Genomic DNA, 18,273 nt, shown 5'->3' on the forward strand with positions numbered 1-18,273 from the left:
GACATCTGAAATTCTATTACTTCATGCCAAACACTTTAAATTACCGTAGCTACCTGCGATAATCACTCAAACCGATCAATCCAACATTGTCCTAACAATCTGGATCCCTAAACCTCACATTTTCTGTTAACGCTCTAGTAAACCTCAAACTTCACTACTACATACCCTTATGGCCAATTCTAATGTGAAAACTATCCTTAAAAACTTAATTAATCCCACACTTATAACCCCACTTGTGCAACCGATCAACAATTGACAATTGCCCATCCCTGACCATAGATAGTGATACATACTGCGAGCTAACCAATCTCTCAGTAACCGATACCCAACCTAAGCGGCCCAAATGCTTCTTGTCCTAATACTTGACGTTTCCAAAAGGAACTACTGGCCATAACGAGCTCCTTTCCCAACAACTTCTGACTGCGAGGACAACCCATGCATTCATGAAGACATAAATTCGATGGCAACTTGCTCTGCACCCTTGATTTGACTTTTTTTCAATCCCTTCAGATCCTAAAGGACTCTAGCGGATCCTTGAGAAGCGTAACGAAGAAATTTCCTAATTACGAGCACTTCATTGGTAGATTGCTCTCCTTCACTTATGTAGAAATAAACCTAAACTAAAAACATCGCATACTTGAACTATAGATTCCCCTAACTCATTATACTGAAAACATAAAAAAATCAAACAGACTTATGATCACCCAGGCCGAATTCTTAATTCTCCCCCACTTAGGGTTCGAACTACCACCAACTGACGTTGCAAACAAGACCGTCTGTACCAGATACATAACATCCCAAACCCTTGAAATGTATAATATAATGCAAATGATCTTCCAGATAAAAGACCAAACAAACTCAAAGAGATTCTGAATCTCAGATGGAGACCTCGGAAATTCCCCAATCATAACCGCCTCTAACATCAAGAACCTCATGCAGATGCACAAGCAATAATTATGTCCATTCATAACACCGATTCTCTATATAGGAACAAATGGACTACCATACACCTCATCTACAAATCCCCAACCATCAATTTATCGCAAGAATCATTCATAAATACCAGAGGCATCATTCTCATAGTCAGGATACATGAGAGACAACAAAAGTTGTTGTTCCCTGATCACCTGAAACAATCAACTAGCACCTGACCTAACTATATTCAAAGAAAGTAGACCCTTAATCTCATTTCAAGGAAACCATACCACAAGGATCCTCTTGTGCATTCCCATACTGCCATACTTGCTGCCAAAAAAAACTACAACTATCTAGGCCCATGTTGGGTGTACATCCCAACTTTGAAAATCACATGTCTACTCTCTCTCTCTCTCTCTCTCTCTCTCTCTCTCCTCCGAACAAAGAAAGCTAGAAGAACACAACCCCAACATGGATAGTGACATCCTAATCCATCTGCCAATCACTCAGCCTCCAACTGTAATCCTCGAGCCGATCATCACAGTCGCTTCCTTCTTGATTCCCATGACTCAAATAGCACTACCTCGAGCAAGGCCCTCGAGACCTCAAAACCAACTAACTCACCTAGGTATGCACCATTCAAACCTAAACTAACAAGGCCACTAAGGCCCAAACAATCACCAGAACCATCATCAGCATGAACGACCATAACCGATAAACTGAATAAGACGGAAACACATTGCAATGAATCATGGTGCTAAACCATATAATATATCCTCAATTAGCTCCTTAGAATCCCTAAAATTTTCCTCGATTTGAGTATAAATCCTATGCTTTCAGTAGTACGAGCCCAATACTACCCTCCACACCTATCCGTACCTTCCTCGAGAATCATTCCGGATCCTCTAAGTAACTACTCCTGTCCACTACCGTTCGATCCAACAACATATACTCGTTCTCAAATGAGTACTCACATCTAAACAACGCACAAATTCCTCTAAGGCACTTTCTAGGCTCTCCTAGGATTCCACCTCACCAGTTGCTGAAGATCCCCTACTAATATCAACAAACTAGTTCATGAATACAATTACATGCAACAAAACTTAAATAATCTTTTGAATAAAAGAACCAGCCCTACAATGGCTAGAATCAAACAAGAGCTGCGTGATACGGCCAAATCAATCATTCAAAAACTATTTAACCTTTGCAACATGTAACTTAACATATTCATTTAATAGTTAGCTTACCTCAATATGGGTCCCACAAAGAACAAAGCAAGCAGCATTCGAGCAGTAACACTCCAAGCCATAAAACAAACAGAAGGCATCCCACACTCACTTGCTACCACCATGTTAGGAACTTCTACTCTCACTTCTAGTTGCCTTATGCATGCAAATTATACACAATACAGGATCAAATAGACTGTCGAATAAAAGATTCTACCCTAGGACCACAACCAGACAAGGTACATGAAATAATGCCAAATCAGTCATTCTAGGGCTATATGATCCTAACCGTATACAATTTTTAAAGCATACACTTAACAATTACTGTTACCAATACATATTCTCAATCATAGCATCCAATGCTTCCTAGGCTACAAGGCATCACATTCAGGCCAATCTATCTAGCAATTCCTGAAAGTATCGCTATCCTTATCCTAGCATGTAAACATTTGTATCATATATCATATCAATATGTATGAGTATTATGGGAATCACTTACTTGAGCTCGACTGATTGCACGCATCACACCCCCTTTTTCTTTATAAATTTTTTTCATAAACTTATTTTATTTACACAAATCTATTTAGAAACTTATTTTCTTTCAAAAGAATACCAACTCCTCAGTTTGAGTTCAAACATACCTGAGAGTATGCCCGAATCCCTCAAACCAAGGCTCTGATACCAACTTGTAAAGTCCCAAAAATACCGAGTAAAAATTTCATTTATAAATAAGTTAAAATCGTTCATTCATTGTTCCAAAAGGCGATCAGATTCCAAGTAATTTCAAAACAAAAACATTTATTACAATTACAACTTCAAAGATCTACATGAACCCATTGGTCTAAAACATTTATCAAATATTAGACATAAAAGTTATGAAGTGCCTAAATCTCCAATAGATGCGATGCAATCAAGTCGTGCCCTTCCTTCAATATAAGAAAAACCCGAAACAATTTAAACATTAAACCGTAAGCTCGTTAGACAAAACTATCTTAATGAAAGTTGATGTCTATGAAATTACGAAGCCGTTGATATAGAGACCGTCGAGAACGGGGTTCGTATGCGAAAGATATGGACGAAACTTGGTCCCTACTCTTCAAACGTGGCGAATTCGATACAGATTTGTAAATTTGAGATAGAATGAGAATTAGTCGGTGTAATCTAAAAGAAAGTTGTAGTACTTGTTGATACGAAGTGAGATATATAAAGAAAGTCAAAAACAAAGCTGGTATGCAGAAGATACGGAAAAAAAAGTGGGGCCTAGTCCAGGGACGCGACATACCCGCTAAAAGGCGTGACAAGGCCGGTGTCCAGATCCCTATAAATACAAGTATGATTTTGTTCATTTGTTGCTCATATTTTCTTCAAATTCTCTCTAGAAATTCCCTTTCTTTCATGTTCGATTCTTCTTAGCTTTTAGAGTACTTTAACGAGGTTTTGCGATGTCAAAGAGTCGATGAAAAGAAGTTTTCAGAGTCGAAGTTCTGCCCACGAACTTTCTGAACTTCTCTCAGAAAACCCGGTAAGTTAAGTTCCACTTACTACGCTTTAAGTACAACTTATATTTATGTTCATAGTTGTTATTGTGAACTTAGAAATAAGATTTATTAGTAATATCAGTCGTTATACTGATCGATCTACTTACGAGAATGATGTCTTGACCAGATTTGTGAGGTGTTTAGAGTGGATATTCCAAACAGTATATATTTATATGTCAAACGGATCATATCTCCGATACGATCTTACATGGTTGTTTCTTATCAGCTATAAGTCAGTATTTCTTTTGGGGTTATTGATAAATCTGAGAAAAAACATTATAATGATTAAACTTTATAAATAAAAACAAATACTAAGACTTAGTAATATTCATGTTTAGGTCATTTTAAAGGGAAATCTTAAGTGTCAGTCAAAGAGCTAACTTTCCCGCAAGTCTTCCACCTTTATCAGGTGAGTGCATAGTTACTTTCATGAACATGATTTTAATACAAGTATTTATTAAAAGTATTAAATATATGTTGAAAGTTTTTACGTGAATGAATTGCTTATTATGTGGAATATGCGTCAAACAAATATTTGATAGAATGCATTGTTTGAACCAGATATGGTTATATACGTGTTAAGTATACATATGGTATTATTACATGATAATCTTAAGACATGTATTATTACTTAAAAAGATTAATGCGTATTAAATACCTGATACTTTATGTTAGATTTATACACTGAATTATGACAGTGTTGTCTAAATAGAGTTTGTATTGGAAATTGATTTCAAGGATTGTAATATTGTCTAAGTTTAAAACTAAGATATATAAAGCATATTTAGATCCATTTAAGGTGGATAAAAGAATAGTCGCATATTGTATTGCGATAGTATAGTATAAACAGGAAAACGGTTTTGGATGTTGACTACACACATCATAGTCTTTTCTAGTGATAAATTAAGACTTATAAAGGTATTCTTTGTTTGTAAATCAGATTGATCCTAAAATCTGATTTGATCTCTTGAAATATTCCATGAATCTACATTCGTGTGACCCCAGGAATAAGGGTTAAATTATAGATTTCATAAAGTGACTTCCAAAACATGATTCACGAGATTATCCAAGTTATTGTTATTTATACCCTTAAAATTCTAACAAAGAATGTTGTTCCCAGTCATCCATGCTTTTGCTACAGGATCCTCAATCAAGCCTCGACCTTTCGCCTCTGCATAGAAGTTTGTATCACCTCTATTTTAGCCTTCATAGTAGGATTTCTATAGGGGAAGGCGTGAGCAACCAAATCAACCAAAGGAACTGATGGTTTTTCTAGGTTACAAAAACAAAAGATTTAATTAGAGAAATCATAAAACTATTTTATGGGCACATGCAACGTAGAGATCTATGGTATTTTCTCTTTATAGCAACATACTATGAAACTAAAGATCTAATCTAGGTATTGTCGAAAATCACAAAGATTAGAGTACATACCTTTAAGTATTATCAAGATACTCAATCCTTGATCTTCAAGTCTTCTTTGGAAAGCTAGCACTAATAATGTGGATGTCCCTATGGCTCACCCCCAATATCTTAGAAACCCTAGGAAAGATTTGGAGAGCAGTGGGAGGAGGAAATCCGATTTCTCTTATGTGTATGTGTAGGATCTGATTTTGTGAGGCTTAGGGTCTCTATTTATAGCTGGTGGATCTCCAGGGTCAACCCAAATTTGAATAATTAAGTATTCAAATTTAATCTATTCAAGTCCTTATCCTTATCAGCTACCAGGAGACTTTGAGAACCCTTCTGGAACCCCTCTAAAACCATCCAACCCATGGAGGGTTCTAGCCTTCCTTGCTTAACAATAATTAAACAATTACAATTCAACCCTTGCACCTTTTATTAATTCTAATTAATCCAAAATTAAATTTCATCTAATTCTGATTAATTGTAAATTAATTCTTAACCATTTCTAACTAATTTATTAATCATATAATAAATTAACAAACCATTTCCTCATTCTCCTAAAGTTGTTCCTAGCTAATTGTAGTTATTGAGGGAAATCCAAAAAAGACTTTGCTTTTGCTCCATAAAGTTATATCAATTCAGTTATGACCTTAGACACCTAACCCAACAGGAACTTCTAGATGTTCAAGTTTGGCTTTATATTCTTGGCAAGAACATCCATAAATGACACATCATAAGGTTGACCTGATTGTAGATTAATAAAATACATAAAACAACATTGTTGAATCGAAAATAAAACCAAAAGAAAAGAAGTAAAGAACAATTACCATCCAAATCAACAAAAAAAACTTCTAACATCTTTCCTTCCATCTTCCATGACATACTTAATCCATCCCTAACAAGAACCTGTTCCTCAAATCTTCTGCAACAACATATCAGTTTAACTCCTGAGAAATAGTGATATTATCTCCAAGAAGGGTATGCACTATATTATTAACCACCAAAGATCACGGGTACTGACCCACAAGATTCCTTCTAATGCTTGACCGAAGTTTTTAGTTCCTAAACAAGTTGTCGACTTCCATTCTAACAAAAGGTGTAATAATTTTTTAGTAGTTGCATAGACACAAAAGTATTGTTGGAAAACACAAATATTGGGCATATGCCCTAGATAACAACATATCATCTCGAATGCTACAACTTTACAAACTGCATTTAGAACTAGATGAGGAAGCAGTGAGGGGAGGGGGTGGAGATCTTTAATTTAAAGTGATTCTTCATTTTTACAAGTGAAGATGAAGATGTATGTGTGCTTTGGAAGTAAACAGACAAAATTAAAAAGTAAACAAATGAATTTTTATATTAATCGTGGTTGTAAAGATCGAAGCATGAGGTGTTAAGGAGGTAAAAGGTATCACGGTGAGAGGAAGCGGATGAAGTAGGAGCCGACAGAATGAATTTATGAAGTAATGGACTTAAGAAGTAATAATAGAAAGTAAAAGGAACTATTTCGGTAGAAATAAAAACTTAAAAAGACATAAGTCGCCAAACCACAAAAGTCAAGGACCAAATAGAAACTTGGAAGTACTTGAGTTGCCAAACAACATATGTCAGGGATCAAAGCCAGCCAATAGAAAGTAAAAGGAACTCTTTTGGTAGCAATAGAAACTTAAGAGGACATAAGTTGCGAAACCAAAAAAATCAGGGACCAAATAGAAACTTGGAAGGACTTAAGTTGCCAAACCACAAAAGTCAGTGACCAAAATTACTAAAGAGCAAAGTCCACCGACTTGGTATTTAGTATAGATATAATGTGTTCGATGATGAAAATGTCATAGTTGGTTATTTCATTTGAATTGAGGAGCAACGATTTATCGATAGATGATGCTCTTTGCTCACTCGTAATGTCCGTTTGATTGTTATGTATTGCACAAGTGAGAGAATGTTAAAATATGTGCCTAGGACAAAATAAAATGATGTTGCTCTCAACGCCAGTTGAACCTAAAGAGTCGCACAACTAGAATGGCTAGATTGCAACTACACACTCATACACATTGTAATGGTATATTCTATGACTTATATCGGTGCAATAATCCCAGCTCGAAGGGTACATTCTGTTATTTCCACTGCGTATAATGTATGTTTGCCCCAATAAACCCCAACATGAAAGGAATTAGATTCCTTCCTATCTTGGAAGGAATACTAAATTCCATGAATGAAGAAATCTGAAAATTTTCAACTAAATACAATTCCGTCCATTTGGCAAAATAAATGTGCCATGGAATGGAATATCTAATTTAATCTTATATTAACTTGTATCTCATGCAACAAGAGGTGTATATTAATTACACAAGAAACGGGAGCGATGTTTGTTGCAGTTACTGATCCTTGTAAGGGGCGAATACGATGGATGAATTATGTCCTCCAAAGCCGAATGAGTTGGATAGTGCCACCTTTATATTCCATTGTTCCTTCTTTGCACCAACCAACACGTTTTTATCCTAATTCCACAACCATTTCATTGCATTAAATAGCAAAATACATGTCTTAAACATCATTTCAATGACTGAAAAAAGAAGGTGACTACATACCACACCCACATCTGGGTTCTCCAAATTCATGTTCGGGTGTAGCCATCCTGTTTGAATTGCCTACATAACAGTTTATATTAGTTTTATTTGTTTTTTTAAGCATTCCAAAGTTACTTTACTTATAGTTATAGTTCCATTACCTTAACAGTAGCAATTGCTTCAACAGCTCCAGCAGCCCCAAGCAAGTGACCAATTATCGATTTCGTGGAGTTTATTTTCAACTACAAAATTCAGAAAAGCGGATTAGAACTGATTCAATTAAGGTATCTAATTTAAATCAAATTTACCTCAGAATTGTCCCCAAAAGAACGCATGATAGCTTCATATTCGTGTAGATCACCAGATGGCGTAGATGTAGCATGGGCATTTATGTAATTTACATCTTCTCTAGCAACCCCAGATTGAGTCAACGCCTTTTCTATGCACAAAGCTATTCCTGTCCCTAATTTCCCGTAAACAAAACAAGTAAATTATCGGTTAGTTCAAGAAAAACAAGAGATCAACGAACTCATAAACTTACTATTAGTTAGATATATGTAGTCCTAGATTTTCTCAACAAAAGTGCCCTTGATGTGAAAAGGGTATATTCCCACATATATAGAATGTCAATCAATGTGGGACACTAACACACCATGTAATGATACCATATGTTTGTTAGATACGTGAAGACCTAGATTTTTCCTGTGAATAGACCTAAGGAGAGTGGGAAGACTCCAACATATATAGAGACAGAGACAGAGAGATAAGACTCAGATAAGACAGAGACAGTGACAAGACTCAGATAGATAAGGCAGTGACAGTGACAGTGACACATTGTGTCGAACATATGTGGGACACTGACACTTACCATCGGGACGAGATTCGGTCATGTGGTAAGCATCACTAGTGAAGCTTCCGCCCAAGAATTCGGCATAAATCTTTGCACCTCTCGCCTGCCAACACGCATTTTCATTTGAGTTGCAAAATCATTTTATCAAGAAACTAGAATCAATATATATATATATATATATATATATATATATATATATATATATATATATTACCTTAGCATGTTCTAGCTCTTCTAGAAGAAGAACACCAGCACCTTCTCCCATTACAAATCCATCACGACTCTGCTCAACAAAAATGGTGTTGCGTTAAAAAGACGAAATTAGGTTTCATGTTAATTTGATTATTCATAATTCATACCACGTCCCAAGGTCGTGACGCTCTTTTTGGATCACTATTCCTTTGTGAAAGAGAATTGCAAGCAACAAACCCTCCAAGCCCTATATAATTATCGAATCATTGCAAGATATAATCCATACAAAATGGATCAATAGCTCCAATTGTAACAAAAAAATAAAAAAAAATAAAAAAAAATAGACATGTATATTGTATAATACCTATAGGAATTATGGCTGAATCTGAACCACCACATAACATCATATCCTGCAAGATTTCAACTACTAAGTCCATGGCTTATAATGAAACAAGTTGAGGATTTTTTTTTTTTTTTGATGCTTACACTTTCACCTCTGGTAATATGATTAGCTGCATTTAGTATACAAAAGTTACTCGTAGCACAAGCTGTAGAAATCGAATAATTTGGTCCCATCCACCCCTACAAATCAACCATACATAAGTCCACAACTTCATATTCCTTCATGAGCATGACACGTTTTTTTTTTTTTTTTTTTTTTTTTTTTTTTTTTTTTAATGATTACCAAATCCATTGCAAGAATTGCGGATCCCATGTTGGTTGTTGCAAATGGTACACAAAATGGATTCATCTTCTTGTATGAAACCATCAATGCTTCAATTCCATCTTGAAATATCTGTTCAAATAGTAGTCGAATAAGACTAGTCATTCAGACAGTTTATTGGGTCCAACAAAGAAACTGTCACCTTCATGCCTCCAAGAGCAGAACCAATGATTACACCACATTTTGTGACATCTAAATCTTTCATGACATCTTTAGTAACACCACCATCTTCCAATGCCTTCTTGCCAGCTGTCAGCAAGTAAAGCATAAACTTATCTGCTCGTTTTGAAAGTTTTGGTGCAACCCATCCGTCAGCTGAAAATGACTTGATTTCTCCCGCAATTTTCTGTAATCAAGTCGAAATCAATTAATAAATGCTACTCGATTGCAACAAAAAATGGTTAAAAACTTAAAATATATATACTTACAGTGGGAAACTGATCGCAATTGAAAGCTTCGATCTCACTTATCCCACTAACACCCTCGAGTAAGTTTTGATAGAAGACATCGGCAACATCACCCACCGGAGATACCACACCAAGTCCGGTGACGACAACTCTTCTGTTCTTGGTGATGGGTTTTTTCTTAGTTGCTGATTCTTTTGAAGGTTGTATAGCAATCGCGATGGTTTTACTTTTACCTACGAAAAAAAGAATCCATTGGTAAACTCGAAGATATTCGCATCGTATCTTGTGGATTCTATCAAAGATTTTAACTTTTTGATAACCCAATTCAGTAAGAACCTTAACTAAATCATAGGAATTAAATTACCGGTTTGGGCAGTTCGGTCAATTCGTTTTTGGGTGCGATTCATGGAGGAGGGGGGAGAATTCTTCAAACCGAAAATGAAGAAGGAATTTTCAGAACCCAATATAGAGAAAGAAGAGGACAGCGGTTTAGATTTATAATACTCCTCACAGGGCTCCAATGAAGTCATCAGGTTCGTAATACTAGACCCGCATAACGATGACATCAATCCACAACCGCCGGAGAAATTCTTGACGTCTGTCACCGCCGTCAGCTTTCTTCTAGCTGACCGACTGAGTCTTTTTGAGGAAGAAAGGAGCGCCGGCGAGGAGTTGGGACGGTGGTTGGTTTTCTCGCCGGAAACAGAGATGTAAGCTGCCACTAACCATGTACAGAGTGGGGAAGCGACGGCGGAGGCCACCATTGAAGAAATCAAGAGAAACCCCAGATGATGAAACTCTGTAAATTCAAAACCCAAGAAAGATTTTCGATGAAGAAAGTCTCATTAAAACGAAGACGATCGATGATCGATGAATACTGAATTACTGATCCTCTGTTCCTAAAAGTACTGCTAAATTGACAAATTATCCAAAAAAAACATGAACTTTTTCAAAAAATTGAATATGGGTGGCCGGGAAGAATCGTAATGTGATTTCCTGATAGAGACTTGAACTCATCGACATTGGAAAATCACCTAAAATTCCCAAAAATATCCCGTCCAGATGATATTTATGATTTGAATAAAAAAAAACAGAAGGTTATTGAGTTCAATCTTCCCAATCTTTGCATTCAATCGAAAAAGACATTAAATCGTTAAACATAGTAGGAATTTTCCGAGAGTAAAAATCAAAGACTCACATAATGAGTTGAGAAATGTGGCACCAGAAAAAGGGGAGGGAAGGAAAGTTGTGTTCTCTTCTTGACCATGGAATTTAATGTCAAACTCCTTATAACTATGAAGTATGAACTAACATGTTTTTGTTTTTATTTAATTATTTAATGTTGGAGAGAAAGACCCAAATCAGATATGCTCAGTATCAAATTATCTCATGTTTAATATTTAAATAAATAAATAAATGATCACTTTTTTGTCTTTGTTTGACAAAGCTTTTAAGTTGGCACTGGCAATGAAAATTTAATGATTATTAAATATATAATCCAAAAATTACCGACTTCATTGGCACAATGTTCTTAGATGTCAATAATATAATATTGTGTACAATCTTGACTCGGTGAAAAATGTATGTATTGGTATTATTTATTATTTGTTACGAGGAAGAATAAAATTGTACGGTAATATTAGTTGATATATTTTAAAAAATAGTTAACTTATTGTAATGTGAACTTTTTGAGATTCCATGATATAAATAAGTAAATACACTTAGTTAAGTTATTGTAATGTGAACTTTTTGAGATTCCATCAATCATGGATATAATTATGAAAATGCACTTTCACATTTAGAACATGTAACCCAATTTGGCTCACTCTAGGTAATTGGGTTGAGTCAAAATTGCAAATATCACTTATGATTTACAGTGAGTCGAGTCGTTTGAAGTATAAAACTCAATAATAAATAGGACTTGTGGTATTATGGAATTGATACCAATCGAGTGTCTGTTAATCGTAATTTCAAGTTTTAAATTCTCGGTAAATGTGATTTTATTCATTACGTTTTGGGTAACAAGCTAAAGTGGTGCTTGTGGGAAGCGATGTCTTCCTTCTATTTCATTGGTTTCTTTACTTCATTCTTTTCCAACTCGCATCTGATGTGAAATGTGTGATAAATCAAGTGTAAAGTATTCATCTTATATCGCCTCATTAAGGAAACAAAGATAATATTTTTTTTCTCTATAAATTTAAAGGAACATTCTACGGCTATTGGAAACGGTTTTCATTCGTTTTGTGACTGTCTTTCTTTTTCATGGGTTTCTTTATTGCATTCTTTTCCAACTCGCATGTGATGTGAAACGTGTGAAGAAACAAGTCTAAATGGTTAATCTCATATCGCCTCAGTAAAGAAACAAAGATAATAGTTTTTCTCTGTAAATTCAAAGGAACATTTTATACATACATAAAATAATTTCTTGGGTATTTTTATCAATGTTTAACTAGAAATGAGTTTGAAGTTTTTTAAAATGTATAACCGCTATTGGAATCGATTTTCATTAATTTTTTACCGATTCCAAGATCCAAAAAAACATTATCATTTATGGTTCAGGAACCATCAGTTTTGGTTTCAAGACCACTTTTGTGAAATTAAGTTGGGTGTCAACAACACTCCGGTATTAATTTGATGATCTTATGAGTTGATTTTGATGAGATAAAAAATATACCATTATTTTAAGAAGTGTAAAACGTTTGAAAAGATGATTCAAATGAATAAACTTTGGAAAATATAATCATTGGAAGAAGTAGAATATAATTAAAAAGAGAAAATTCAGTAAATAACTAAAATTGAGGGGTTCTTTGAAAAAAATGACCACGGAAATGAGGAATTCGGAATATGACCAAAAGTTCCGCAGAGGGGGTTCTACGGAACCATAAACACCTCTGCTGATTCTTTATTGCTCCGAGGATCAGGGGCATTACGGTAAAATCGCCCAAAAATTACCCTTTCCTCCTTACTCGAACGCGGAAAGAAGATAGGGCGGAAGGAAGCTACGGACGTCGGACTATGATCGGAACGGACACAAAAATATCGCGGCGAGCTTAATTCGTGGAGCAACTGCACTCCGATGTGTTATCCGATGGATATGGAACTCAAGTAATATTTCAATTTTTTTTCCTAATCTTTGTAGAAACTCGGAAGTAGAAATTGATTATATGAATTGGAAATTGATATGTTAAATGTTATATATAAACATGTATGTTTGTTAGGGTGTAAGGATTGAAGTTTGTGAAATAAGAAATCGATTTATCCTATTCTTTTCGTCATGAACAGATCCGTAGAGGTCCTCTGCTCAAGAACAGATCCGCAGAGGAGTCCTCTGCAAAACGATATATGCCTCTGCGGAAATGTATTTTTTTGTTTTTTTTTTTCGATTTTCTATAATTATTATCTCTTAAAATGGACCATTGAATATTGAGATCATTTTATGTTGATTATATGTAAATTAATATTAAAATCGATTTGCAAGTATTTCTGTAATTTAAAAAAAAAACATTGAAAATTTCTATAATCATTATTAAAATGGACCATTTATGTAAATTTTATAATATATATGAGATCATTTCTGTAAAATTTTGTAAATTTGTTATAAAAAATGGACAATTTATTTTGAAAGATTATTATTCACATAGACCATTGTATAAAAAGTTATAGAATAAAAACATTATCTTTGTTGCATAAAACTGTTAAAAAACAATATATATAAGTACAATGCTATAAAAATAAAAGTACAATGCTATTTAAAGTTACTTTTCAGTATTATTTTTTAATTTTGACATATATGTTTAATCTTTTGCAGCATAATTTGCGTGTATGGCCTGCAGAATGTACTTTTAAAGGGGCGTTGGAGACTGTGTTGAAAAAGTACATTACAAAACTAAATAGTAGGCGAGTTGAATTATTTCGAGAGACAGCTTTTAGGATCTTCATTGGTATGCCCACCCCGAATAGGTAGCCCCGGCTGGGAAGTTTCGGTTCGAGTTACAAGGTAGGGTGGTCGAATATGGTGAAACGGAATTTTGTTTGATTGACGGTTTGAGATTTTGACCGTATGTTGATATAATAAATACAGAAGTCAGCACAAGTTCAGCATTAAGGAATCGGTTGTTCCCTAATGTGTGAGATGAAGATTTACGGCTGAAAGAAGACTACATAAAATGGCCAACATTCTCGACGTGTAGCGATGAGGATACGGTAATGGTTATGCAAATGATGTTTTTGTTGAGGGGTCTCATAGGACGAGACGGCAATACGTGCATTCCGCCGACAGTATATGAGCTAGCCGATAGTCAATATAATTGGAACATGTATTAAATTTATTATTTATTATTTATTTATAAATACTTGATTATTTATATTAATTATAATGAGTACTACAAGTTTGCGTGGGGTACGTATTTGTGGAGGTATAGTAAAACACAATTACGATTCTGGTTTGGTAAAATCTATAGATATTTACGAGATAATAAGAGTGTGGGTTACACGAAGATGATGAAGCATACGGTGACCGGTTTTTAGCTTCCGTTTAAGGTTAGTTTTAGGTGCAATTACTTATATTTTTTAAGTGCTTATAAGTTTGGACAAAGCATAATTTTTTGTCGTAATACTAGGTATGGATTTTGGAGATATTTCCAGAAGCTTTGAGGTTTGCGCATCACAGAGAAAATGAAATTCCAAGAATGAGGGCATGGAGAATAAAAACACAATTATCTGTCGAGCAATGTTTACGTATATTAGACGTTTCAGTGGTATAGTTATACATTCCTTATATTAATTATATATAATTAAAAATTACAACAATTTTATATACTTAAATTTAATTTTTTAATTTTGCAGGAAAATAACATCCCACGTGTTTTTGAACCAACGCCTGTTGAGATCCATTTGCCATTCTTTCTGCGTTATATAAATTGGACTCTAGACAAAGTGCAGTCGCTACTGCAACAACAGGGTCCTCCTAAGGAGCGGTCTCCATCACCGCAACAACAGAGTCCTCCTAAGCAGCAGTCTCCATCACCTCACCCGTCTCAGTTTTAGGGAGAAGACTACACCTTAGGCTCTCATTTTCGGGGAGCAGATTACACCTCAGCCTATCATTTTCAGGAAACATACCACATACCTCCAGAAGAAAGTAAAATAGACAAGTTATTGGGCGTTGTTACTCAATTGAAAACCACAATCGAGAACTTTGGGAAGAGAATGGATAATTGGGAAAAAGATAAACAATTTGGTGTGAACGATATGGAAAATGTGGATGCGGGGGAAGCATTTTTTTCGTGGTTTGGATCCCGAGTCAGGCCATACGTATGTGCAGACGCCACCGCTTATTGTTGTAAATAAGGATAACACAGTTACACCGTTAAAAGGGCGGGTAAAAATGAATCGAAATTTTGTAGGGAGCCTTACACACAGGTATAAAATTAAGTAATTTCTATTTATATAGTATATAATCGTTCCAAATTAATTAACATATTGATTTTGTAGGTTCTGTCGACGGAACCATTAAAGAACATAAAAAGGGAAAAAACAGCAGAAGTCCAATAATGTAGAAAAAAGACCATTACTATTGGAAGGTTATGCAGATAGTGATGATGAATTTTGGAAATTGTGGGGAAAGAACATGGGAGCGGTATTTTTGGAGCATAGACTTTTAAGAGGTACTGAGATGAATTGGGAATTTTGGTCAAGTTTACCTGGTATTGGCTCTGGATGGTTGCTCTCTAAGGTAACACACATCCCTTATTTTATATTACAAAAAGTGTTGGATAATTAATTGTACAAATTTCTAACACGCAACATTTGGTTATCTGGACGTCCCTGCTCAAGGAAATAAATTTGTCGACCGGTAGGTGGACGATTATTAATCCTGAAGGCACGACTTTGGAACCTGGGAAAAAACATTATTTGAGGCGTGTAGTAGCCGGGATGGTTGATGGACCACATTGGAAGGATATTGATCAGGTTAGTATATTTATCTATATATATCATATAATATTAAATTTATATATATATATATATATATATATATATATATATATATATATATATATAAATTAAAATATGTATATATCTAATAACTTATCATTTTTTGAAGGTTTTAATTCCCATCAACATACCGCACATGTATTGGTATTTGACTGATTTGGATCTCCTTACATGGAAAGTGAGCATATATGATTCAGCCGAATCGTGTAGTTTCTTTAAAAGATATGCGGGTGACGGTAGTTTCAAATTGTTGGGATATAGTATATTAAGTGAACTAGACCACATATCATATTGGGCCCATTTTCCCAATAAACAGAAACCTACTAAGGTGGAATTCGTTAAAGCTAAACATGTGCCGCAGCAGGAAAAAGTAGAAGAAGGAGAAAGAGGAGATTGTGGAGTTTTTGTGTGCATGTTCATGGAAATCCTTGCATCGGGTGTACCAGTGGAGACACGTCAGTCACCTAGAGATACAGGATTTAGTTACCGTAATAGGATGACAGAAATTATTTGGAATAGTAGACTTTGATTGTATTATGATTATTGTTTCATGAATATTTTCTTATGTTTTGATTATGTTAGGGAATACGCCTCTACGGATCTATGTACACCTTTGCGGATCATTGTACACCTCTACAGATCAGTGTACACCTCTGCAGATCAGTTATAGAACTGTTTTTTGCGGATCAGTGTACACCTCTGCATAACTGTTAGGGAATATGCAGAACTGTTTTCTGCGAATCAGTTATAGAAGTTATATACGTATTTAAGTGGTTTTTTGTGAGTTTGTGAGTTTCAATTACCAGTAGAAGTTGTTTTTTCATTGTGTTTGTGGAGAGTGATTTGTAAAATGAGTTTTATTATTATGTGTACGGGAGGGTCGTGGCAGTTAGTTAATGGAGATGAGGTTTACGTTAGAAATAATGTGAAAAACTATGGTTTAAATCTTCCTCCTAACATTGACCATGAAATATTATTATAAATGGTTAAAAGTAAGCAGGTGTGTTAAATAGTTATATATGTTTGTCTTTTAAACACCCGAAGTTAGGGTATGTCATAGAGCTTGGAGATGAAACTGATGTATTTCAATTGAGACATGTAATGTCTGAATCAAAGAAGACGGTGCATTTGTATTTAACGGTGGTAGGTGAAGAAGCTGAAGAACAAGCAGTGGTTAACAACCAGTTTAATCCAGCAAAAACTAATGGAGGTCATAGAGAAAGCTAATGCGATGGAAACCGTTCAAGGGGAAGAGGAAATGAAGTGCCAGTGGGTTATGAAAAAAAGTTTCGGTTACTGATAAATTTGTATCTGATAATGATACTTTTGTATCAAGTAATGATAAAGAAGCAAAAGTGGGCATGACTGAATTACAACGTCAAATTTTTTTCGAGTTTGGAGAAGTTCCTGAAACTGATGATCGAAGATGTGAGGAAAAATCAAATGAAGGGTGGTCGGATGATGAGTACACGCAACGAAAAACTGCTTTTAATCCATGGTATTGTATTCCTTCTATTCCTGATTGTCCAGAACCTATTCTTGAACCAGTACCATTTCACAGTTTAGGTCTGAATGATAAATTAATTGTCAATCAAACCTATAACACCAAAAAAGACCTCGCATTTGTTGTTAAATTCAAAGCCGTTAGAGAAAAGTTTCAGATAAAGGTTGAAAAATCTTCAAAATCTCGGTACCAGGTTGTTTGTATGCAAGAAAACTGTCATTGGCGTTTATACGCATCTCTCATTAAAGGAACATAAATGTTTGACATTAAGACGTTTAATGACGAGCATACATGTTGTTCATTGCTTATACACCCAAATCATAGGCAAGCAAATAGAGAAGTTGTGGGAACCATAATACATGACATTATGGGTCAAGGAAGTTTGAGAGTTTGGAAGCCTAATGATATAATTAGAGATATGAATGCTTTGCTACAAATAAATATGAGTTATTCACAAGCGTGACATGCTAGAGAATTTGCTTTGGGATTGATGATAGGGACCCCCGAAGAAAGTTTCTCCAAACTTCCAGTTTATTTTCACAATCTGAAGAAACATAATCCTGGTACTGTGGCGTATATAAAAACTGATTCGGAGGATCGTTTTGAGTATTGCTTTTTTCGCAACTGGATACGCGGTAATATATTTTTAAATATATTTGTTATTTTCTTAAATGTTTATAAACAAATTATATTGTTGATATATTAATGGTTTTTATATTGTTGTTGCAGATACATGCTTTCAGAGAGTGTTGTAGAAAAGTTATTACTATGGATGGTGTTCATTTGAAGGGAATGTACAAAGGCCCCATTGTAACATCCCAAAAATACAGTCCAAAAATTTCGTTTTAAACCATTTAATAAACCATAGTTATCAAACATTTCATCAAATATAAGTCAAAGTATTTCAAAACATCAGAGTAAACACCCCATGCTAAATCATCATGGT

General features: G+C 34.9%; 1 protein-coding gene across 2 annotated transcripts; it reads right to left on the reverse strand.

Annotated features, from left to right (window-relative positions):
- Positions 1-7,026: 7,026 nt before the first annotated feature.
- On the reverse strand, positions 7,027-11,136 carry LOC145107934 (3-oxoacyl-[acyl-carrier-protein] synthase II, chloroplastic-like). 2 transcript variants are annotated; one of them, XM_079044894.1, is made up of 14 exons: positions 11,028-11,136; positions 10,194-10,628; positions 9,851-10,062; positions 9,565-9,768; positions 9,384-9,494; positions 9,185-9,280; positions 9,063-9,108; positions 8,866-8,945; positions 8,721-8,789; positions 8,525-8,609; positions 7,965-8,119; positions 7,818-7,898; positions 7,678-7,737; positions 7,027-7,587 (listed from the first exon to the last, which is right to left on the reverse strand). In XM_079044894.1, the coding sequence occupies exons 2-14, from the start codon at positions 10,591-10,593 to the stop codon at positions 7,465-7,467; spliced, it is 1,722 nt and encodes a 573-aa protein (XP_078901020.1). In that variant the 5' UTR covers positions 10,594-10,628; positions 11,028-11,136; the 3' UTR covers positions 7,027-7,464. The 2 variants fall into 2 exon arrangements, with proteins under 2 accessions (XP_078901020.1, XP_078901021.1); XM_079044895.1 differs by lacking the exon at positions 11,028-11,136 and having other exon boundaries at positions 10,194-11,011.
- Positions 11,137-18,273: the final 7,137 nt, after the last annotated feature.

The sequence above is a fragment of the Lactuca virosa genome, chromosome 4 (genome assembly GCF_052849685.1).
Source record: "Lactuca virosa cultivar CGN04683 chromosome 4, Lactuca_virosa_CGN04683_v6, whole genome shotgun sequence".
NCBI lineage: Eukaryota > Viridiplantae > Streptophyta > Magnoliopsida > Asterales > Asteraceae > Lactuca > Lactuca virosa.